We start from the raw sequence: 22,937 nt of genomic DNA, 5'->3' as shown, positions 1-22,937 counted from the left end.
CCCCAAAGGGTCAGCGGCGTCCACCCATCCCGGGGCCTCCGCAACCTGGCCTCGTCCCTTTGTGTGGGGAACTCGCAGCGGCGGGCACGGGAGGCCTCCTCCGAAGGCCCCGCCCCGGGCCACCTAGGGGCGGCTCGAGCCCCGCACAGCCCCGCCCGTTCCGGGGCTGCGGGAGTCTTACCAGGGAGAGCTGTTGGGCACCAGAACCCAGACCCGAGTTACCCCCCGCGCGAGAGCCTCCGCCCCGCGGACGATAACCCCAGTCCGGACGGCTTCCGGGAGCCCAAAGCAGCCACCACCTCCTTCGCCGCTTCAGAAAATGGCCGCCAGGCTGAACCGCGACTCCGCGTTCCGGCCGGGGGCGGGACGGAGTGGCGGACGTCACGGGGCGGCGCAAGCGCGCTGCGGCTGCCGCGAGACCTCCCGGAAGTCGCCGGGGTTTGGCGTGAGAGGGATTAGAGATGGCGCTGGCGACGCGAGGTGTTGAGGCTGCGCGGTGGGGAAGACTGTCCCCTCGGCCTCTGACTGGGATTACAGGCTCTTGCTTCACTCGATGGCGCCTGCGCGAGAGGAGGGACGCGATGCCTAACTGAAACTGTGTTGAATATATATTTTTTAATTTAAGATTTATGTATTTTCATTGGAAAGACAGATTTACAGAGAAAAGGAGAAACAGAAGAGCCTCCCTTCCACTGGTTCACTCCGGCTGTTAACTACTGCAGCTGAGCCAATCTGAAGCCAAGAGCCAGAAGCTTCTTCCCGGTCTCCACATGCTGCAGGGTCCCAAAGCTTTGGGCCATTCCCCACTGCCTTCCCAGGCCACAAACAGGCAGAGAGGGAAGTGGAGCAGCCTGGGTTAGAACCGGTTCCTGTATGGGATGCTGTGTCTGGAGGTGGAGGAATAGCCACTTGAGCCCTTGCGCACACCCCGAATATTGTATTTAATGTAAGATCCAGAAACTGGTGGATGTTCGTCTTGGTAATAACAAATGAAAATGCTTTTTGCATTAACAAATTTCAATCCAGTTGACACCAGTATGTTCTCTCCTGCTGTTTGGCACCAGCAAGCTGCTCATGCGCCTGAGAAAAGCAACAGTAGGTGGTGCCAGTAGTTGGGCCCCTACAACCCACAATGGATCTGGCTCCTCCATTCTGACTGGGAGTTTTTCTTGAGGGAACCAGCACATAGAAGACCTCTCTACTGTCACCAGACCCATTACAATTTTTTTTTTTTTGCTCATTCTTTCAAGATTTATTTTTTATTGGAAAAGCATAACAATTTAGAGAAAGAGTGGGCCCGTTGCTATAGCCTAGTAGCTAAATCCTCAACTTGCGTCCACCCAGATCACATATGGGGCAACAGTTTCTGTCTGCTGGTCCACTTCCCATCCAGCTTCCTGCTTGCAGCCTCTGAGGGCAGTAAGAGGTGACCCAAAGCATTGGAACCCTGAACCCACCTGGGAGATCCACAGGAAGAAGCTCTGTATATCTGCCTTTACATTATAAAAATGAAATAAATCTTAAAAAATAGTGCAATTATTAAAAGAAAAAACAATACAGAGATTTTCCAGCCACTGATTCACTCCCCAATGGCTGAAACAGCCAGAGCCGAGCCTATCCAAAGGGAGAAGCCAGGAGCTTCTTCAAGGTCTCCCATACCTGGGAAGGGTCCTTGTGCAGGGATCCTGGCACATGCAAGGTGAGGATTTAACCATTGCAAGGTGTAGGAGGACATTGTGACCGTAGAAGGTCAGTGAGCACAGGATTACAGTTGGTTGGATATTTGAAGGAGAATAACCAAATGGCTACCTTTTGTATACTTTATTGGATATCATTTGCATAAGAACAGTTGAGTGGAGAGTATGTATATGAGAACACCTGTGGAATATACAAAAGAGTTCCAAACAAAAGCATTGATGGTTTTGTTGATGAGCTCAATACTTCCTACCTTATCCTGTATGGCTCTCAGTGTATAAAGTTTGATGCCACTAATAAACTATGGCTTTTGACCATCAGTCAGGGTCCACGTGTGTTATTATCGGCTCCATGCACCAAGTCCATCGCTGCGGGACAGCGACAGCAAGGGGCCCATGATCTTGATATTTTTAAAAAGACATATTTCTGGGCCTGGCTGGTAGGTGAGTGGTTAAATTCTTGCCTTGTCTGTACCGGGCTCTGAAATGGGTGCCAGTTCCTGTACTGGCTGTTCCACTTTTCATCCAGCTCCAAACTTGTGGCCTGGGAAAGCAATGTAGGATGCCCCAAAGCATTGGGACCCTGCACCGGTACAGATCAGCCCAGCACAGTTTCAGCTGTTGCAGCCAACTTGGGAACTGAAACAGTTGATGGAAGATCATTGTCTCTGCTCTCTGTAAATCTGAATTTCCAATAAATAAGTAAATCTTAAAAAAGATGTATTAAGAAACTGTTATTTCTGTATTTCTTTAATCCTAACCCCAGCCTCAGACTCTATTACTCTTAATTTAGTTTATATCTTAATGAATATCCCCATAATTGACCTAGCCCTTCAAATAAATAATGAGGGGCCAGCGATGTGGCATAGCAACTTAAACTTATGCAAGTAACATTCCATAAGGGTGCTGGTTTGACCTGACTGCTTCATTTCCAATCTAGCTCCCTATTAATGCTCCTGTAAAAGCAGCATAAGACAGTTTAAGGGCTAGGACCCCTGCATCAAGACTCTGTGATGGTGACTTTGGGGTGTCCCAGACATTGTTTTTAAGGCCATTTGGGGAGTGAACCAGCTGATGGAAGATTCTCGCTCTGTGTCACTTTTTTGAGAAGATTTATTTGTTGGGCTGAGTGGCGTGGCCTAGCGGCCAAAGTCCTCGCCTTGAAAGCCTCGGGATCCCATATGGGCGCCGGTTCTAATCCCAGCTGCTCCAATTCCCATCCAGCTCCCTGCTTGTGGCCTGGGAAAGCAGTCGACGACAGCCCAAAGCCTTGGGACCCTACACCCGCATGGGAGACCTGGAAGAGGTTCCTGGTTCCCGGCTTCGGATCGGCACACATCAGCCCGTTGCGGCTCACTTGGGGAGTGAATCATCGGATGGTAAATCGTCCTCTCTGTCTCTCATAGTTTTTATATAGCTGACTTTGAAATAAAAACAAATAAATCTTTTTTTTTTTTTAAAGATTTATTCATTTTATTACAGCCAGATATACACAGAGGAGGAGAGACAGAGAGGACAATCTTCCATCCGATGATTCACTCCCCAAGTGGCCACAATGGCTGGAGCTGCCCCAATACGAAGCCAGGAGCCTAGAGCTTCTTCCTGGTCTCCCACGTGGGTGCAGGATTCCAAAGCTTTGGGCTGTCCTGAACTGCTTTCCCAGGCCACAAGCAGGGAGCTGGATGGGAAACAGGGCTGTGGGGATTAGAACCGACAGCCACATGGGTTCCCGGCGCATGCAAGGCAAGGACTTTAGCCGCTAGGCCACCGCAACAGGCCCTCTCTATAATTTTTTGAAAGAGGAAAATAAAAGTGAGGAAACAAATGACTGACCCTCAGCATGTTTTTAGGAAGACTTGTATGGCAGATTTGACATGGCAAAGTGAGCAAACTGAAAAAACAAGCAAAAAAACCAGATCACATTTGTAAATAAAACCTGTATTTTATACATAGTTTGAAGGTATAATATTATATTCAAAACAAAGTCTATTAAATGCAATGTGGTGTCAAGCCATGTCCTAGAATACAAAAAGGACTAATTCCTATTGGAAAATGGATGAAACCTAAAAGTTATTCAAAAGTACCAATGTTAACCTCCTAAGTTTTGATAATGACATGACGATTTTATATAAACTCGCAGCTGCTCTAGCCTTCTCTTAGTTTCTCCAACACATCATGTTTTTTTTTCAACACAATTTGCCTTTACTGTTATTTCTTACCCGTAAAGGGCTTGTCATATTTCTGCTTCATAATGACCTCCAGAGAGCAAGTGCTTCACACAGTTGTTGGGTCACTGGCTGGGACATCTGCATCCACTATCTGAATGCATGGCTCTACTACTTGGGACCTTGCCACTCAAATGGAAGCCAGATTGAGCTCTGGGCTCCTAGTAACAGCCTGGTGCAGCCCAGCTCTGGCTATTGCAGGTATTTGAGAGTGGGCTGGTGAACAGCAAATCTCCATGTCTAGCTCTCTGTGCATTTGTTTCACTATAATACATATATATATTAACATATATATATTCAAATAATATATATAATATATATAAGTGTGTGGGTGTATGCGCACACACATGGATTTATTTATTAAGATTCATTTATTTTCTTTTTATTAGAAAGTGAGATATATAGAGAGCAGAAAAGACAGAGAGGAAGACCTTCCATCCGTTGATTCACACCCCAAGTGGCCACAACGGCCAGAGCTGCGCTGATCCAAAGCCAGTAGCCTGGAACCTCCTCCGGAGTCTTCCATGCGGGTGCAGGGTCTCAAGGCTTTGGGCTGTCTTCAACTGCTTTCTCAGGCCACAAACAGGGAGCTGGATGGGAAGTGTGGATGTGGGGATTAGGCCTGGAGCCCATATGGGATCCTGGCACATTCAACGCTAAGACTTCAGGTGGTGGGCTACCACGCAGAATCCGAATCATTTATCTTTACTTGAAAAATTTATATAGAGAAAAGATGAGATAAACAGATCTTCCATCCACTGGGTTAACTTCCTAAATGGACAGAACAGCCACAGCTGAGCCAGTCTGAAACCAGCAGCCTGAAGCTTCTTCTAGCTCTCCCATCTGATGCAGAAGCTCAAGCACTTGGGCCATTTCTTGCTCCTTTCCCAGGCCCATATGTGTTGTCAATGTCGCAAGATATTAACCCATCACACCATGAGTCAACTGAGTCACCTGTGGATACTGAATGGGAGGGAATTCTTGTCCTTGGCTTCTCAGAGTAATTTCCCCTTCACCCTCTGCTTCTCACACAATAACAGTAAATACAACAAAGGGAGTTTATTTCTCCAGTTTCAAAATTAACAAATATTAAGGAAAAACATAAATTATTTCAGTGATTGGGTAGGATCATAAAGATTTTTGGTTCCATTGGGTCAAAAGAAAAGGAGGAGGATGGGAAAAGAAAGAAGAGATACCATCTCACAAATCCACACTTCGGTCTACAGTCAATATGAAGATGTATCCTTTGGAGCTATGGAAAATTTTAAATTGAAGCAGTTGATTCAGCTTACTGTCGAAGGAGCCAATCCAGTTGAGCAGCAGAAAGAGACCAATGACTTGCCAAAGAGCATCAGGGTCCCTAAGCAAACACCCTACTCTGGTACCTTGGCATTCCCCACCCAGGACTCCCAGCATGTCCAGAAGCAATATCATAGCAAATGTCTGCATTGCCTCAGGAGAAGAACATCCACACAGTATATGACCATAGAACTCGTGGAGAAAAATAGAGAGCTAATGCTGTGTTAACTTTCCTTATGTTTCTGTCATGGAGGTGGAATAGATGCTGACATCAATATACCAATGTTGTCATCACCATGGGACACTGACTGGGTGCACAAGGTGCCTGGCTGAGCGTGGGTGAAACAGGAGGGGCAGGCCAGTACAAATTCAGGTCCAATCTTCTAGTGTTGAGTCCACTTGATGCTCTTGAGGTCAATGCCATCCTGCACCATCTCCCAGAGAGGGCTGCCAAAGAGAAGAGTCATGGAATGAATGAAAACTTACAAGGGAGACAACTCTGGCTGGAAGAACTTGCTGCGTCGATACGAAGCCAGGAGGCAGGAACCTCTTCCAGGTCTCCCAAGCGGGTGCAGTGTCCCAAAGCCTTAGGCCATCCTCCACTGCTTTCCCAGGCCACAAGCAGGGAGCTGGATGGGAAGTAGGGCTGCCGGGATTAAAACTGGTGCCCATATGGGATCCGGTGCATGCAAGGCGAGGACTTTAGCAGCTAGGCTATCACGCCAGGCCTCATCCTTTAGATTTTAAAAACGCATTCTCATATTCTAAAACTAAGAAACCAAGGTGGAGATAAACTATTGCTCTGTGGAATCTCTAAATCCTAAATGGAAGTACTCTCAAATTTTAGCTTCTAACAATGTGTACACAGAACTGATGGAAGGAGCTCCTTGCCTGTGTCCTGGGAAAGCAGTAGAGGACAGCCCAAAGCCTGGGGACCCTGCAGCTGTATGGGAGATCCAGAAGCTCTTGATTCCTGGCTTCGGATTGGCACAGCCCCTGCTGTTGTGGCCACGTGGGGGGTTAACCAGCGGATGGAAGATCTTTCTTTCTCTCCTTCTCTCAGTAAATCAACCTTTCCAGGGTCTGACATGGTAGCCTAGCAGATAAAAGCCTTACCACTGCACGCGCCAGGATACCATATGGGTGCCAATTCTGATCCCAGTGGCTCCACTTCCCATTCAGCTCCCTGCTTGTGGCCTGGGAAAGCAGTCGACGACAGCCCAAAGCCTTGGGACCCTGTTACCTGCATGGGAGACCTGGAGGAGGCTCCAGGCTCCTGGCTTCGGATTGGGACAGCTCTGGCCATTGTGGCCACTTAGAGAATGAATCAACAAACAGAAGATCTTCCTCTTTGTCTCTCTTTCTGTATATCTGACTTTACAATAAACATAAATAAAAATCTTAAGACAAAAATCTGCCTTTCTGGCAAAAATATACCAATCTTTAAGGAAATAAAACAGCTGATGGAAGGAAAGTGACGATCTAATTTCTTCCAAAGAGTCTCTGATGGGGGCCTGCATGGCGGAGCGTTGGGAGAAGCCTCGATTTGAGGCACTGAGTGTCAATTCTTCCCTACTTGTGAAACAGGTGCCTGGTAATGCATTTGGGAATGGAGGAGTGTGAGACACAGATATGGTTTTAGACTCCAGCCTTCTGCATGACCCGGCCATGACATGGTGTCCACTGCAGGGGACAGAGGAGCCTTCTGTCTTTCACTTTTTGTCGGTAACTCTGCCATTCAAATAAATTCAACAGAACTTAAAAATGACAAAAAGTCTCTGATATAAGAGGGCGTACCTCATTTCTCGAAGTCGTTTTACATGATGAATGCACTTCTCCGCTGTGAAGTCCACTTCCTCCTCTGTGGTGAAGCGGCCAATGCCAAACCTGAAACAGTCCAAGTGGAGGAGCTCTGTGTCAGCACCCTGGGTCAGGGGTAAATTCAGACAGCCAACAACTTCTGGAGGACCCACAACGTTAAAGAAACAGAGGGAAGCTGGTGCTGTCCAGTGTGTCAGAGTTTCTCAGAATGTGGTCTAGGGACCACCAGCATTAGATTCATCTGACAGCAAATTTCCTACTCTCCTTTGGACCTATTGAACCAAAAACACTGGAGAGTGGTCATTGTGTTCAAGGAGTAGGTGGCAAAGAAAAGAGGTCCCTTGACCACAGGCTAGGAAAAGTAGATGTCCAAAAATCCATCTGGGGTGAAGACCCAGGAAACAACTGGCTACAATGGCTACGGCAGCCTGTCCTAAGAGTAAGTGCTCCATGGGAAGGATTAAGAAAGCCAGAGCCGTGTTTTTTTAATATATATAAACAATGCCATCATTTGAATATTTAAAAAGCAAATACATTTTACTGACAGGAACTAAATAGTGTTTGTGATGTTTTTACCATGGTAGATTCCACTTACTGCCTCTACTTTTCTGAGCTGTCCCATATACCAGTACTCTGTTTCTTCTATGGTTCCTACAAGCATGTTATAAAAGTATAGTATCTAAAATTTGAGGCTCATGTGCTGTCACCTCCACAAACTTGCCTGGTGACATCAATCCAGTCTGAGAACCAATGCTCTAAAAACTTTCATAAAGAATCAAGAAAAAGGGTCTGGCACAATGGCTCAATTGGTTAATCCTCCTCCTTAAAGTGACAAGAACCCATATGGGTGCCAAGTCATATCCTGGCTGTTTTACTTCCCATCCAGCTCCTTGCTTGTTGTCTGGGAAAGCAATGTAGGATGGCCCAAAGTACTGGGACTCCGCAACTGCATGGGAGACCTAGAAGTAGCTTTTCGCTGCTGGCTTCAGACTGGCTCAGCTCTGGCTTTTGAGGCCATTTCGAAAGTGAACAAACAGATGGAAGATCTTTGTCTCTCTTTCTCTCTGTAAATCTGCCTTTCTAATAAAAATAAATCAATGTTAAGGGAAAAAAAATCCAGAGGAGGTAAAGAATGAGTTGAAGAAGCTTGTAATAGGAGATGAAATGCATTCAAAGATGCCTTCCATGAATGTGGCTGTTCCACTGCCTCACCTGATGGAAGAGTGTGCCAAGTCTTCATCAGTGCCAATCGCTCTGAGGACGTAGGAAGGCTCCAGGGATGCAGAGGTGCAGGCACTAAGGAGAGACAAATTCCTGGCTTAGTTCATCATTAACATCGGTACCCAGCTGTAAGCCTACAGTTTCACTGCTCTCTCCCAGTGCCCTGGTGTTCTTCCAAACACAGGACATCAACTATTAACATAGAGTTATGGGGTCTGATGCTGCCCTGCATATCCTTGGGCGTGAACCTGACACCTCTGGTCTCTGGATGCATAACCTCCGGGAACAGGACACTGCCAAAATGAGATTCAGCATGAGTTAGGGCAGTAGGAATTAGGTTTGACAAAAACAGGCAACAGAGAGACCATGTGCCCACTCCCTCAGAACAGAATATACCTTCTGGACCACCCTAGAGAGAGCCACTAGACCCTTGGAGACCTTGGAAGACTTCAGTTCTGGAGGCATGGAAGAGAACTGCTGGTGTTAACACCAGAGAAAACACACCCTTACTCATTCCCTGAGTTCATAAAAGGCACAAAAATGCCCCAGGAGCCCTCCCTGGGTGGCACACGTCACCTGTGCAAAGCCACTTCAAAGTGACCATTACCCTTCATTCAGGAACTCTTTTTTTTTTTTTTTTTAAAGATTTATTCATTTTATTACAGCCAGATATACACGGAGGAGGAGAGACAGAGAGGAAGATCTTCTGTCCGATGATTCATTCCCCAAGTGAGCCGCAACGGGCCGGTGTGTGCCGATCCGAAGCCGGGAACCTGGAACCTCTTCCAGGTCTCCCACGCGGGTGCAGTGTCCCAATGCATTGGGCCGTCCTCAACTGCCTTCCCAGGCCACAAGCAGGGAGCTGGATGGGAAGTGGAGCTGCTGGGATTAGAACCGGCGCCCACATGGGATCCCGGGGCTTTCAAGGCGAGGACTTTAGCCGCCAGGCCACGTCGCCGGGCATTCAGGAACTCTTACACTGTGAACTGAGGAGCCATGTGTCAGCCCCATCTGTTCGCTTCCCAATCCAGCTCACCTGCCTGAGGATAAGGCGACGTCTTTAAGTGCCATGAGCAGACTCTCCCCTTCCACATATGCAAAGGAAAGGTTGATGCAGCCTACAGGGGAGAAAAGCTGTGAGAGTGATTGCAGAGCCCCAGTTCCTTCTAGAACAGGGATAGAAGGTGCACATCTATACCGGGGTAATGGTGCTCAGGGTCTCCGTTCATCACCACATCAGGAAGGCTCTTCATTATCTTCTGCGTTAGCCGCTCCGCTAACTTGGAGATGCGCTGATGGTCGTACTAACCAACAGATAAGGCAGACTAAGCACACTGGTTCCCAAAGACACAATGTCTAAGGAACCTTTTTCCACCCAGCAGTGACCATGCCCACTTATCTTCCTATGTATCCAGGGAGATTCATGTTCCCAGAAGTGAGCAGAGCAGCTAGACTGTGAAAGGCACACAATTGTAAACACAGCTAACTGCTCTTAAAGGGACGTAGAGTTTGGCTCTGTAACACCAACTATGAACAAAGTGTCAGTAACCATGAGGACAAAGAAGGATTTTCTTCAACTTTCTCTTCAAGGAGCGATCAGTTAAGGATCCCTTTAAGTAAGAGTCCCAGCACAGGGGAAAAAGTGATGGGAGCAAACATTCTCCCCATACCTCCATCTCTTGCTGTGCCACTTCACACGCAGCCCCAAGCCCCACTACCAGTGGTGTGGGCACTGTCCCGGACCTCATACCACGCTCCTGTCCCCCTCCACTTTGCAGGGCCTCCACACGCACACGGGGCCGGCGGCGGATGTAGATGGCACCAACCCCTAGGGAAGAAAGTTATTTACAACATAGAAGAAAAACAGGAAACACAGATGAAATGAAGGATCATTGCCCAAAGCTGCCAATATTTTATGTCAACTTTTCTGTAGTCTTGAAAGTTTTCTAATGAAAAAAATTGAGGAAAAAGAATAGCAGCAATAAATCAATAATTAATTTTTAAGGGTTTTTTTGTTTTGTTTTGTTTTTTGTGTTCTATTCATTTGAAAGGCAAAGTTACAGAGAGACAGATAGAAAGAGAAAGGTCTTTCATCCCCTGCTTCATTTCCCAAATGGCCACAACAGCCAGGAGCCAGGAGCTTATTGCAGATCTCCAGGGCAGTGTAGGGAACCAAGCACTTGGGCATGTGGAAGACCTGGCTGGAGCAGTTTCCTAGGGTCAGCCTAGACAAGTCTCAGCCATGGCAAACATCTGAAGAAAAAACCAGTAGATGGAATATGTATTTACTCCCCATCTCTCTATCATTCTACTTTCAAATATCAATAAAAAAAAAAAAACAAAAAAAGCAGATATATCTATGAAATAGCTAAACAAGTCAGCACTTTAATTAAAAATAGAATGCATCTGGGTTGTTTTTTATTTTTGTTTTTCTAATAATAGCTCATAAAACAATCCCTCACCAAGTCTAGGAAGCCCTGATATAAGCTATCTTCATCATATAGGCCACAGCTGTCCCACCATCACCTCAGGGCTATGACACATCTTGCAGACACAGCGTACCACCAGACATCAATGAAAAAAGGGCCCTTTGGGGTCTGTTGCAGTACCCTAGTGGATAAAGTTCTTGCCTTACACTCACCAGAATTCCATATGGGTACTGATTTTAATCCCAGCAGCCTCACTTCCCATCCAGCTCCCTGCTTGTGGCTTGGGAAAGCAGTCGACGACAGCCCAAAGCCTTGGGACCCAGCACCCGCATGGGAGACCCGGAAGAGGCTCTGGGCTCCTGAATCCAGGCTTCGGATTGGCTCAGTCCAGGCTGTTGGGGCCACTTGGGTAGTGAATCAACGGAGGGAAGATCTTCCTCTGTCTCTCTTCCTCTCTGTATATCTGACTTTACAATAAAAATTTACAATAAAAAAGGGGCCCTTCCTCCACAAAGAAATTTATTTTTTTATGGTTACCTCCACAGAGGGCAACAATCTCTCTAGGGTTTGGGACAAGGAATCAGATCTCAAGCCTGCAAATATTCCTGGGCCCAGAAGACCAGCCACCAATCCTACAGACCAACAGCAGAACCCACTCCTAAGTCTGCGAGAGACACATACCTGTACAATCCATCACTAAGGTAAAGCAAGACTGAGAGAACAAAGGACTCAAAGACTGTTGCCCTGCGTCTTAAAGCAGACAAGATGGCTGTGCCAATCTGATAAAATTTGATTCTACAAAGCCTGTTCCCCAACCAGACTGATAGCTACATGTCTTCTAAGGATTTTTTTTTTTTAAACAGAAGCCCAAGAAGAATGCCCTGCTATCTACACCTACACAGTAACGGCTTGGACTTTTTTGTTTTTTTTAAGATTTAATTGTCTTTATTGGGAAAGCAGATTTACAGAGTCAAGAACACATAGAATCTTCTATCAGCTGGTTCACTCCCCCAGTGGCCACAACAGCCAGAGCTGAACATTCAGGACACGACCCTGTGCCCAATGTGATCCTGGTGCATGCAAAGTGCCATTTAGCCACTAAGCTACTCCTCCAGGCCCTACTCGGGCTTTTGAATGTACAATTATTATTATTATTATTTTAAGATTTATTTATTTTATTGCAAAGTCAAATATACAGAGAGGAGGACAGACAGAGAGGAAGATCTTCCATCTGATAGTTCTCTCCCCAAGTGACTGCAACAGCTGGTGCTCAGCCAATCCGAAGCCAGGAGCCAGGAACTTCCTCCAGGACTTCCACACGGGTGCAGGGTCCCAAGACTTTAGGCCGTCATCGACTGTTTTCCCAGGCCACAAGCAGGGAGCTGGATGGAAACTGGAGCTGCCAGAACTAGAACCGGAGCCCATATGGGATCCCAGGCGTGCAAGGCAAGGACTTTAGCTGCTAGGCTATGGTGCTGGGCCTTGAAAGTGCAATTATTATTGAAACATTTTGTTTGAAACCTGCATTTGGCAAGGAATTGTGAAAATACACCTTCCTCTAACAGCAGTGATAGTCCTAAATAACTCTAAGGAACATCTGCCAAAGGGTTTTCTGGGAGATACAGAAAGAAAAAAGAATAAGAAGCACTGGTACCTTTGGGACCATAGATTTTGTGACCGCTGATGCTCATGAGATCGATTTTCATGTCATTGACATCAAGTGGGATTTTTCCAACTGCCTGGGCTGCATCAGTATGGAAATACACCTTTCTGGAGCTGCAAATCCTCCCTAGAAAAACATCAGCACACTGTGGCCAAGTCGCCCCGCAGCAGTGCCACAATGCCCAGGATCTGTCCTTACATTACATGACCTTTATGACGATTCCATCAACCTTTTCCCTACTCCGCCCTCTCTCTCACTCTTTCCAATGGGATGAATAGAACAATGGCAAAGTAGCAAATTCGAACATGCCTTGATGACTATTTCCATTTTTTTTTGTTTTGCCCCTGACATTCTAATGCATAAAATTCTTAGGATTTCAGCAACACCAGCCTTTTCCTATATGCCATTACCATTTAGATCTTTTTCTTATTTATTTAAAAGAAACAAACATTAACAGATTTTTATTTTGCTAACATATCTGAAGAGATTATAGGGCAAACTCTAAGTAGGGACAATAAAGACATATTCTAAATGTAAAAAAAAAATACAGAGAAAAGAGGCTAAGGAATTTTGTTATTGGCTGCAACTGCAATGAAATGAAAAAAAAAAAAAAACAGGGTACTAACCACTTCCAATGTCCTTCAACAGGGTATACGAACTCTTTCCCTTGATTTTCTTATAGCAGTCTACAGATTGTTACCTATAGCTCCCAGTCTGTTCGTGTTCTCTCACACAGACCCACTGTTTCACCAGAATCAAGGTTAACCTGTGATTCTTACCTATCTCTGCAATAGGCTGCTTCACTCCAATCTCATTGTTGACAGTCATGACTGAGACCAGGCTGGTATCTGGCTGGATGGCGGCCTCCAATTCCTAAGAGTAAGGAGTAAGAGACTACACAGTGCCAGCAAGGTCTCTCCTGACACAGAACATAGGCAAGCTCACTCTTGAAAAGAGCCCATCATAACAAAAAAACAACAACAAAAAAAAACCAAATAAACAAAAAAAAAGAAGAGAGCCCATCACTGGGGCTGACACAGTGGCTCAATTGGCTAATCTTCCACCTCCAAGTGCCAGCATCCCATCTGGGCTACGGTTTGTATCCTGACAGCTCCACTTTCCATCCAGCAACCTACTCATCGCTTCATTTTGCTTATCACAGCCGTTATGGCAACTGTCCTCCAGGCCTCCGTGAACCCGTCTTGTGTTTCTACTTTATGTTCTAAGTCTTGCCACTCTAGCCCCTCTCTGCAGCAGTGCCGACACCTCAGCTTTGTGCCAGCTTTCTCTTGCCCTAGTGACAAGCCATCCTTCCTGCGGCCTCTCATCATCAGCCTGATCCTCCAGGGCCTCCTCATCCTAGGGCTTGTCACTTTCTGTGTCACCCAGAGACACCCCACCCACCTCCCAGGGCCTCTGAGCACTCGCCCCAGCCCCTCTCTTAGGGCACCAGCAAGCATCTCATTTCCATGCCCGGCAAGTGACTCAAGGACAGAGCTCTCTTCCTGCCCTGACTCCAACCACAATGGCAGACTGTACACACACGGGAGGGAGGAGAGTTCAACGTCATGCAGCTCCTAGCGCCCAACAGAAAATTAGTAAAACCTACTCTGACCTTCATCCTTGGGCTTGGGCTTCCCCTTCACTGATATGATTACAAGCCATGAGTCTCTTGTCACAGGCCTTCCTGTGCCTCCGATGGCTGAGTTCCACAGCCATATAGAGCAGTGATGCGGGATGGAACCTGCCCCAGGATCACTCCCTGAAGGCCTCAACACTGGATGCTGCCTATACCAGGTCTCCCACCCTTCCTCTTTTGGGGTCAAGTTCCCAGTCCACTCCACCTAGCCCACTGAGCACCCCCAGGGACAGCTGCAGGAATTAAGACAAAGAGCCCAGGAATTAAGACAGGCAGTGGAGTTTAATTTCTACAAGGCCATGATGCCCACGTGTGCATGGTGTCCAGCGCTGTGCCACCTGTCATAAGCTGGCTGTAGTAACCTCATCAGGGGGTACCTCCACACAGGGGCACCCTCCATGCTCCAGCTACCAGTGTGTCCCTAGCCTGGGCCAACTGACAAGCTAGATGATGTCACCAGTACAGGGGAAAGATGGGGTGGACAACAGTGTCATCAACAGGGCAGCCTGTGTCTCTAGAGAGATTAGAAAAACCTATCACAGGGATCCTGGCTGCATTCCCACTGAGTGCTGGACCTACTTCTATAAGGTCAAGGTTGTAGCACAGCTGCAGGGGTGCAAATGGGTCCCGTCTTTCTGTAGAAGCCCCACGAGGCGATTGCATGCAGCTGCTGGGGGCTGCTGGGGGCTGCAGGGAGCAGGATCCTCTTGACCCTGCAGCAGCCGGTTGAGGTGGACATTATAACAGCGGCCTACCATGGGTAAGGTCAGGTGGGGCTACTGGTGCTGTGTGGCAGGGCACAGTGCTCCTAGGTGGCCCAAGAGGCCCTTTCCCAAGTGCAGCCAGGGGCCCCATTTGGTCTTGCTGTAGTCGTTGCTCAGCACATGATGTGGGGAGGATCAGGCCAGGCGGGGTATCAAGTCTGGGCACCATGCCTAGTGTCTCAGAGGCTGCCCTCCCCAAGGCTGGGCTGGATGGCATCTGGAACTCCTTCATCTTCTGCTTGACCTCAAGGTCCTATAGTTATGGCATGCCCATCCTCCAAGTCCTGGTCAAAACAGAGGAGGCAGAAGCATGGGGGCCTGCGTGCAGTCCACAGCTTTAAGAGGCCTCCTACAGCAGAGTGTTCTACTTCTGTTGGCATCATTCCCTCTAAATGTGACAAGAGCACAGAGAATACAGAATGACAGTGCCCCGATCAATGGCATTTTGGAGATCCACAAGCCTTTTTACACAACTGAGAATAATATGCATGTAAAGTTGGCAGTGAAAAAAGGAGAAGGCACCTTGCAGGAGGAGCAGAGAAAGGCAGGGGGAATAAACTTTGCTTCCAGGGGTTGGTACAATGGCTCAGTGAAAGTGAGACAAAGAAAACTTTCCAACCGCTAGTTCATTTTCCAAATATCTCCAAAGCCAACGTAGGGCTATGATAAAGCCAAGAGCCAGAAATTCCTTTCAGATGTCTGATGTGTCAAGGAATCAAATATTTGAGCCATCATCTAATGCCTATCAAAGCACACATTAACAGCAAGTTAGCATGAAAAGCAGAACCTGGACTTGAACCTAGGCACTCAGATATAGAGTGTGGCATCCCAAGCAACATCCTAATCCCTACAACAAACACCCATCCAAGGGGAAGACAAACATAGGAAAGGAAATAAAAGATGAATAGATCAATAATGGAACAGTGAGCAAAGGCTCAAGCTAGGACTGGACAAGGAAATATGAAGGTTAGTTTGCCTGAGATAAGAGGTCTTATGAAGGGGCTGGTCTGAAACAGTAGTTTATAACTCAGGTGTTGTATGAGACCACTATTACCCTAATAGCAAAACCAAAGCGTAAGAAAGCTGCAGATCAAGATCTCAAAATGAAGGGCTGGCACAACAGCATACAAGGATAAACAGCTGTCTGAAACACCAGCATGCCATACGGACATACAAGGAAATGGGCTAAAATGGAGTAAAGAGTAAAATTCTTCCTCTTTTTCAAAGGACTTAGTGGCATCAGCCCAGGAAAGGAGGTCAGTTTTGTCCTGGTGAGTGTGAGTCCCTCAAATCCTGTACACATGCAGAACAGTTACACACACTAAGGAAACATCAACAAAGCTGAGAAACAAAGGCTCCCTAGAAAACAGCCATACATACTCCAGGGGCACATGACCTTGTTCTAGGACAGCTCTGTTTCTCTACCCCCATCCCAACCACCATCCATTAGCTACAGCCCAGGTTCAAGGTGAGCTGGGAAAGACAGACATACAGATTAAAGCTAGGCTCTCGCTGTTTTGTCCTTCCTGACCACAGCTACTCTTACCTGCAGGTCGATGATCCCACTCTTCTGCACAGGGAGGTAGGTGACCTTAAAGCCCTCGGCTTCAAGGGAACGGCACGAGTCCAAGACACACTTGTGCTCTGTCTGGGTGGTGATCAAGTGCTTTTTCCGTGATCTGTAGAATCGGGCCACTCCCTGGAAATGGGAGGTGATAGGAGGAAGAACACAGAGTGAGCAACAAGTCATGACTTCAACTCCATCTCCTGGCTCAGTATCAGCTCAGCTCCAGCCATTGCAGGGAAAATCTCTCTATCTCACTTTCTATGTCAAATACAAACATAAATATATATGTGTATATATATATATATATATTTATATTTATGCCTTTCAAAAATTATATAGTTCATTCAAATAATAATATTCAGGCAACTGTATGTGTTTAAAAATTTAGAGAAACATGTAGCAAATGGTTAACAGAGGTGATCTCTTTGTGAATAAATTAAGGAATTCTGCTCCACGTTGTTTGAATAGTTATGACTCATTCAGTCACCAATTCAAACAGTAACTTGATGTGACAAGCAATTTTCTAGGTGACAGGGTAATAGCAGTAAACCAAATAACATAATGAGTAGATGTCACTTTTTTTTTTTTAAAGATTTAGTTATTTATTTGGAAAGCAGAGTTAAACAGAGATTGGAGACAGAGGTCTTCCATCAGCTGGGTGACTCCCCACATGGCTATAACGGCTGGGACTGAGCCAGGCCAAAAGCCAGGAGCTTAGAACTTCTCCTTTGTCTGCTGTAAGGATGCCAGGGCCCATGTACTTAAACCATCTTCCATTAATTTTCCAGGTACAGAGGTAGGAACAGGATCAGAGGAAGAACATCTGGGACTCAAACCAGCACACACATGAGATGCCAGCCCTGAAGGCAGTAAGACAACCAAAGCGCTGGCCCCTACTATCACAGTTATCTTACGAATCCTTGACCTCTAGGTTTGGGAGCTAGGGAAAAGTTAAAACCAAATATTTCCAAAGTTTTTAAGTGCTCCCAGTCCACCTGATCTTTGGAGGAATCTGCACTCTTTGTGGTCTCTGAAGTATAAAGGGTACCTTTTTGCTAACAGACTCAGGGAGGGAACTAATCTTGGGAGTCTGTCCAATGCCTCCTGTACTCAGATCAAGGCCAGAGAAAACAAAAGCAGCAGCAAAGTGCTAAGATACTGGAAAGAAGGCGTGAGTCTCCATTGAAGCTGCACTAGCTACCACTTCTCAGAGCCTTGGCACTTACTCAACATCCTAGCAACGAGACCCAGTCAAACATGCTTATGTTTCATGAAACCTAATACTGGAATTTTACATGTGTAAAAACCAATGATCTGAATGTTCCAAGGATAGAATGACTCAGCCAGAATATGTGACCAAAAGAATGCCTAAAGAGAGCGCAAGATCAAGCATTTAAAAATGAAGAAATTCGGGCCAGGCGGCATGGCCTAGCAGTTAAAGTCTTCGCGTTGAACACGCCAGGATCCCATATGGGTGCCGGTTCTAACTCCAGTAGCCCCGCTTCCCATCCAGCTCCCTGCTTGTGGCCTGGGAAAGCAGGCGAGGACAGATCAAAGTCTTGGGACCCTGCACCCGCGTGTTCTTGGTTCCTGGCTTCGCATCGGCTCAGCTCCAGCTGTTGCGGCCGCTTGGGGAGTGAATCATCAGACGGAAGATCTTCCTCTCTGTCTCTCCTCCTCTCTATATATCTGATTTTGCAATAAAATAAATAAATCTTAAAAAAAAAAAAAAAAAGAAATTCATGGGCCGGCATTGTGGCTTAGAGGGTAAAGCCACTGGCTATTTGGCTGGCAATCCACATAGATACTGGTTCATGTCAAGGCTGCTTCCATCTCCAATTCCCTTCTCTACTCATGTTTCTGGGAAAGCAGTGGATGATGGCCCAACTGCTCCTGCATGGGAGACTCAAAAGAAGCTGCTGAATCCCGGCTTCCAACCAATGTGTCTCCAGACACTGCAGCTAATTGGGGCCATTCAGGCCAACTGGGGTATAAACCAACAGATGGAAGATCTCTGTTATCAAATAAACAAATCTTTAAAAAAGAATCAAAAAAGCCTGTCACTGATTTGATCAGAAAGAAGAGGGAAGGGCTGCACTATGGCACAGTTCGTTAAGCCAGTGCCTGCAACACAGGCATCCTATAGAGCAATGGTTTGAGTCCCAGGTGCCCTGTTTCCAACCAAATCTCTGTTAATACATCCGTTCTCGGATGGCCCAGGCGCTTGAGCTCCTGCCAAATTTGGAAGACTTGAATGGAGTTTGAGGCTACTAGCTTTCACCTGGGCCAGCCATGTTCATTGGGAGTGAACCAGAGAATGGAATATATTTGTTCCTTTCTCTGTAACTCTACCTTTCAAATACATGACTAAATAAGTTTCAAAAAGAAGCAAAAAACTAAGATAAGTGAAGCCCCAAAATCATGTATAGGAGAAACATGTGCAAATACAAGTGATTCTGGACCTCCTTAGAGCTTCAGTCACCACTATCAATTTTCTAAAGTTGCTGCCACCTAAGAAACTAGGGCTGAAACCCACACCCCTGCTAGCCAACTACTTTGCTGAATTCAAGCCAACAGTCTTAAAATACACTGCCAAGAACAAAAGGAAGCAATAAATCAGGAGCGTCTTCCTGTCACAAGAATATGGGGCAGGGAGCTATGAAATAAGCCTACACATGAGCCTACACAAGGCAGAGGCCAGTCCAGATCCACTGTCAGGTACCCTTCTCTCACCTTGATGGCTATGTTGTTAGATTCAGTAGCGCCACTAGTGAAAATGATCTCCCGAGGGTCAGCCCCAATGAGCGATGCTACTTGCTGCAAGCCAGAAACAGACACATAATATCAGCGTCCAGCCCAGAACCACAGCTACAGATATAGCTGGCTCAGAGCTCGAAGCAGGGAGAGCCCCACGGCTGCTCACCAGCAGGCCAGGAAGACAGTCTGTGCCTACCAAGGGCTGTGGACAGCCTGGATCCCAGCCTTGCTTCCAACCCCCAACAAAATACCACCGTTTTTTCTAAAAATGTATTTCCAGAGCTCCCATAGGTACAAGTGCTATGTTCACCACCCACTCTTCCAGTATGGTCTCATTTCACCAACCACAAAAGCCCTAGGGAACTGGTACCAGTATGATATCCACTGCACATGTGGGAAATTGAAGTTTAGAGAAATGAGCTCAAGGCCAGTTAGACAGAAATAAGGTGAAAAAAGTAAACGACTGCAAACAAGGTGCAGTCTATATCTCCTTCAGGACAAACTCCAAGTTATTTCTGCCACTGCCCACTCCTAGCAAGCTGGAAACACTTTCCACAGGCCACTAAACCCCTGAGCTCAACCCCTTCCAGACTCTTCTGCATTCACCTGGCGAGCACGTTCCATGGCTGCCTCGCTCTCCCAGCCGTAAGCGTGTGTCCGGGAGTGGGGATTCCCATAATAGTTGACCAGATAAGGAAGCATGGCATCCAGCACCCGGGGGTCCTAGGCACAAGAAAACAGAGCCCTCCAGTTGTTCCCTCAAGTCCTTCATCTGCATCACACCTGCCAACCAGTCAGACACAGCCCGAGCCTTCATCCATCCTTCATCCCCTCTAAATAACCAAATATGACTGTAATACATTCCCACCTTCCATTCAAGCGTTCTACCACCTTTCTCTAACACTGTCTTGTGATGTCAGGAAGGGCTGGGAGATGATCGGACTGGGACAGCCCACAGAGATGAAGATGCTCATCCAGGATGCCAAGTGCTTATCATGTGTGTGATCTATTTAGTGACCCAATCTCCCCTGATCACTGGGTGGTGCTCCCTCCAGCGAACTAGAACCCTCCTGGGGATGGGTGATTTCATTAAGTTCACCACTCACCAGCTAGTGAAGACAGGAGAAGGTAAGCCTCCAGACAGCTGGCTGGCTGCTTGCCCTCACACCTCGTAAACAAGATCTGCCTTCCACCGGAACCCAGAGACTTCTGGGCACCGTCACCTCTATTCCACACTTCCCACCTTGACTTTCAGGGAAAGGCTGCCTGTTGGTGTTCTTACCAGTGGGGTTGTAGCCTGGACATCCATGTAGAGAGGCCGTAGCGCCGCCTCAGCGCGCGTAGCAGGTGCTGTCTTTGAGGGAACAGGCGACTGAGGAGCCTGGTCAGGAACTGCCAGAAAACAACAGGCGCGCAGGGACCAAGTAAGAGGCCAGAGAGGGACATAAGGGACAAGGGGAGACTGGGTCCTGCAGGAAGACACTAGGGCCATCTTCACAATTGCCAGGTGAGATCGCCTTCCAGAGGCTGTGGTGGGACATGAGGCTCGAACCCTGAGTGGTATGGAAGGACCAGGCTCCAAGGAGTTCAGAGTCTTAGGGGGCGGGACAGCGGTCACCCTGAGCCGGGCTCAGGGGAGCCCACAGGAAAGGCAAAAGCTGTGCGCTGTGGGGCCGGACCGGGACGTTCGAGAATATCAAAGTGCCTAATGGACCGCAGGGTCGAAAGGGAGCCCCAACTAATGGCGCGAGCAGGAGCGTACCGCGCAGGCGCAGCTCGCGAAAGTGCCCGGCGGTCCTGGCTCCCCTAGCCGTGTTCCCCGCCAGGCCCGCCCGCCTCCAAGCGGATCGCAGCAGCATGGTCGCGGTGGCCGAGTCCACCACCAGGAGCCGGCGCCGTCCTCCGCACCCCGGGAGCCCGGAAGTGCTGCTGCGCGACCCGGAAGTGATTCCTGGGGCCACAGGCGCGCTCCGCCTCGCTCTCCCTGGAAGACGTATTGCAGAGCTTCCGAGGCCGTGAGCGAGGTGAGGAAGGGCGCGGGAGCAGTTCGGCGCGGAGCGGGAGGATGGACGCCAAAGCGCCGAGAGGAGGCAGGCTGCACACAGATTGCCCTCCCGGAGGTACTCCGAGGCCCCGGGCGCACCCCCCGTCGGGGCCCGCACTTTGACTCTGTCTCGTCCCCCACAGATGCCGGTAGCCGTGGGTCCCTACGGACAGTCCCAGCCCAGCTGCTTCGACCGCGTCAAGATGGGCTTTGTGATGGGCTGCGCCGTGGGCATGGCGGCCGGGGCGCTGTTCGGCACCTTTTCCTGCCTGAGGTGAGGAGCAGCGCAGTCACTCCCCGCCCCGTCGCACCCCTCTGGGCCAGGAGCCTACGGGGTGTGTCCTCCGATCAGGCTCCGCCCCGAGTGCTGTTAAGGGTTCAGTGGAGACTTTGGACGTTAAGGTGTTAGAGACCAGCCACACACCCTACTTGAGTGTTAATAGTCAGGTCATAGTATGCAGCACTTGTAAAAGCTCAGTGACGACCTGTGGTTTTACGATCTTGGATCGGAATGTGTAGATGAGGCAAATGAAGGATACGTGTGAAACGTGATTTTCACATTTGCAGTATGCTGCTCAAGTATTCTAAGCTTCATGTTAGAGACTGTTGTGCTGCTCACTTTTATCTTTAATACCTCTACATTATTGAGTCTCCAGATTGCAAATTTCTCACATCAGATACCCAAAAAGAATGTTAAGTCTTCGTATGTACCCGCCAAAACCTGTTTCCATGCACGTCTCACTGCTGATTAAAAGCAGTTGGCTACTACTGTCCTGTGAACCTTGACGGAGCCTTCCTGACCCCAGATAGGACTCATCATTATTAGCACAAGTTAGAAAGGAGTAAATAGTCAGTGCTCAAGGTTTTTTTTTTTTTTTTGCCAAGTTATCTCCATGCTGGTTTCCTCCACAGGATCGGAATGCGGGGTCGCGAGCTGATGGGTGGCATCGGGAAGACCATGATGCAGAGTGGTGGCACCTTTGGGACCTTCATGGCCATTGGCATGGGGATCCGCTGCTGAGCCTCGCAGTGGCTCCGCAGAACATAGATGCGTCACCATCATCCCCAGCATTGTGTATAATAAAGTCATCTTTGAGTAGCCTGTATGTTCGCAGCATTATTTTGCATTCGCTCATCCAGAAACTCAGAACATCATGTGAATTGAAGAGATGGAAATGATGAGCTTGCTCAACATCTGCTTCACTTGCAATTAGGAATTTCTAGAATAGGTAGCCTTTCCCACTAATCGTAGTTAACTCTGTAGACTTGGCGACTTACTGAACATGAAATGTCTCCCTTTTCCAAGTCACATGCTGCAGATGTGAAACTTTCATGGGATGTTTTGTCATTCTACACTTTGACATAGCTGCTAAACCTTAGAATTTCAAACATCAACCAGTTTTAACCTTCACTGGGTAGATCAAAGTTACTCTAAAGATTACACAACCCACAAGCAGGAACAGGACAGTGAAGCAGAGAGCCACCAACTTCAGGCAGCATTACCTATGTATTCGAGGTATGCATTAGCTGAGAAGTGGAATGGGAACCCAGGTATTTCCACAGTGGACTCAATTATTCGAATGTTTTTTTAACCAGAGTTCAAATTTCCTATCCAAAATTTCTGTTAACCATGAATTCTTAATTTGCTTGGAAATTACTCTATAGAAACAAGGCAAGTGCTTAGCACATGTTAAGGCCACAAGTTTCCTTGATTTTCTTTCTGCCACTTAACATTTGGTTCCTGGAAACAAAGAAATTTCATTGAGCATATCCACATAAGCCTAACTATATTTTCAATAATACCCAATTTCTAA

The 22,937-nt window shown here is 47.5% G+C and overlaps 3 protein-coding genes across 8 annotated transcripts in view; 1 reads left to right on the top strand and 2 right to left on the bottom strand.

The window, feature by feature from the left end:
* LOC101531814 (RNA-binding protein 12) overlaps positions 1 to 363 on the bottom strand; it is a 38,967-nt gene extending 38,604 nt beyond the window's left edge. For 3 of the 5 annotated variants that reach the window (XM_058679767.1, XM_058679769.1, XM_058679768.1), the window contains exon 1: positions 182 to 354. The gene's annotated coding sequence lies outside the window, so the exon portion shown is untranslated. Of the gene's footprint in view, positions 1 to 181 lie in introns of all 5 variants that reach the window. The other 2 variants (XM_058679766.1, XM_058679771.1) reach the window with 2 other exon arrangements.
* A 4,260-nt stretch (positions 364 to 4,623) lies between these two features.
* On the bottom strand, positions 4,624 to 20,975 carry NFS1 (NFS1 cysteine desulfurase). Its single transcript, XM_004585768.3, has 13 exons — positions 20,842 to 20,975; positions 20,362 to 20,471; positions 19,686 to 19,802; positions 19,056 to 19,139; positions 16,302 to 16,454; positions 13,132 to 13,225; positions 12,344 to 12,478; positions 9,931 to 10,088; positions 9,459 to 9,564; positions 9,297 to 9,378; positions 8,252 to 8,335; positions 7,016 to 7,105; positions 4,624 to 5,665 (listed from the first exon to the last, which is right to left on the bottom strand). The coding sequence occupies exons 1-13, from the start codon at positions 20,936 to 20,938 to the stop codon at positions 5,602 to 5,604; spliced, it is 1,374 nt and encodes a 457-aa protein (XP_004585825.2). The 5' UTR covers positions 20,939 to 20,975; the 3' UTR covers positions 4,624 to 5,601.
* ROMO1 (reactive oxygen species modulator 1) lies at positions 20,973 to 22,229 on the top strand. 2 transcript variants are annotated; one of them, XM_058679783.1, is made up of 3 exons: positions 20,973 to 21,103; positions 21,267 to 21,397; positions 22,036 to 22,229. In XM_058679783.1, the coding sequence occupies exons 2-3, from the start codon at positions 21,267 to 21,269 to the stop codon at positions 22,142 to 22,144; spliced, it is 240 nt and encodes a 79-aa protein (XP_058535766.1). In that variant the 5' UTR covers positions 20,973 to 21,103; the 3' UTR covers positions 22,145 to 22,229. The 2 variants fall into 2 exon arrangements, with proteins under 2 accessions (XP_058535766.1, XP_036353055.1); XM_036497162.2 differs by having other exon boundaries at positions 21,069 to 21,199.
* Positions 22,230 to 22,937: the final 708 nt, after the last annotated feature.

The sequence above is a fragment of the Ochotona princeps genome, chromosome 22, assembly GCF_030435755.1.
Source record: "Ochotona princeps isolate mOchPri1 chromosome 22, mOchPri1.hap1, whole genome shotgun sequence".
Lineage (NCBI taxonomy): Eukaryota > Metazoa > Chordata > Mammalia > Lagomorpha > Ochotonidae > Ochotona > Ochotona princeps.
The sequence above is the reverse complement of the archived record's forward strand: the minus strand, read 5'-3'. Positions and strand labels throughout refer to the sequence as shown.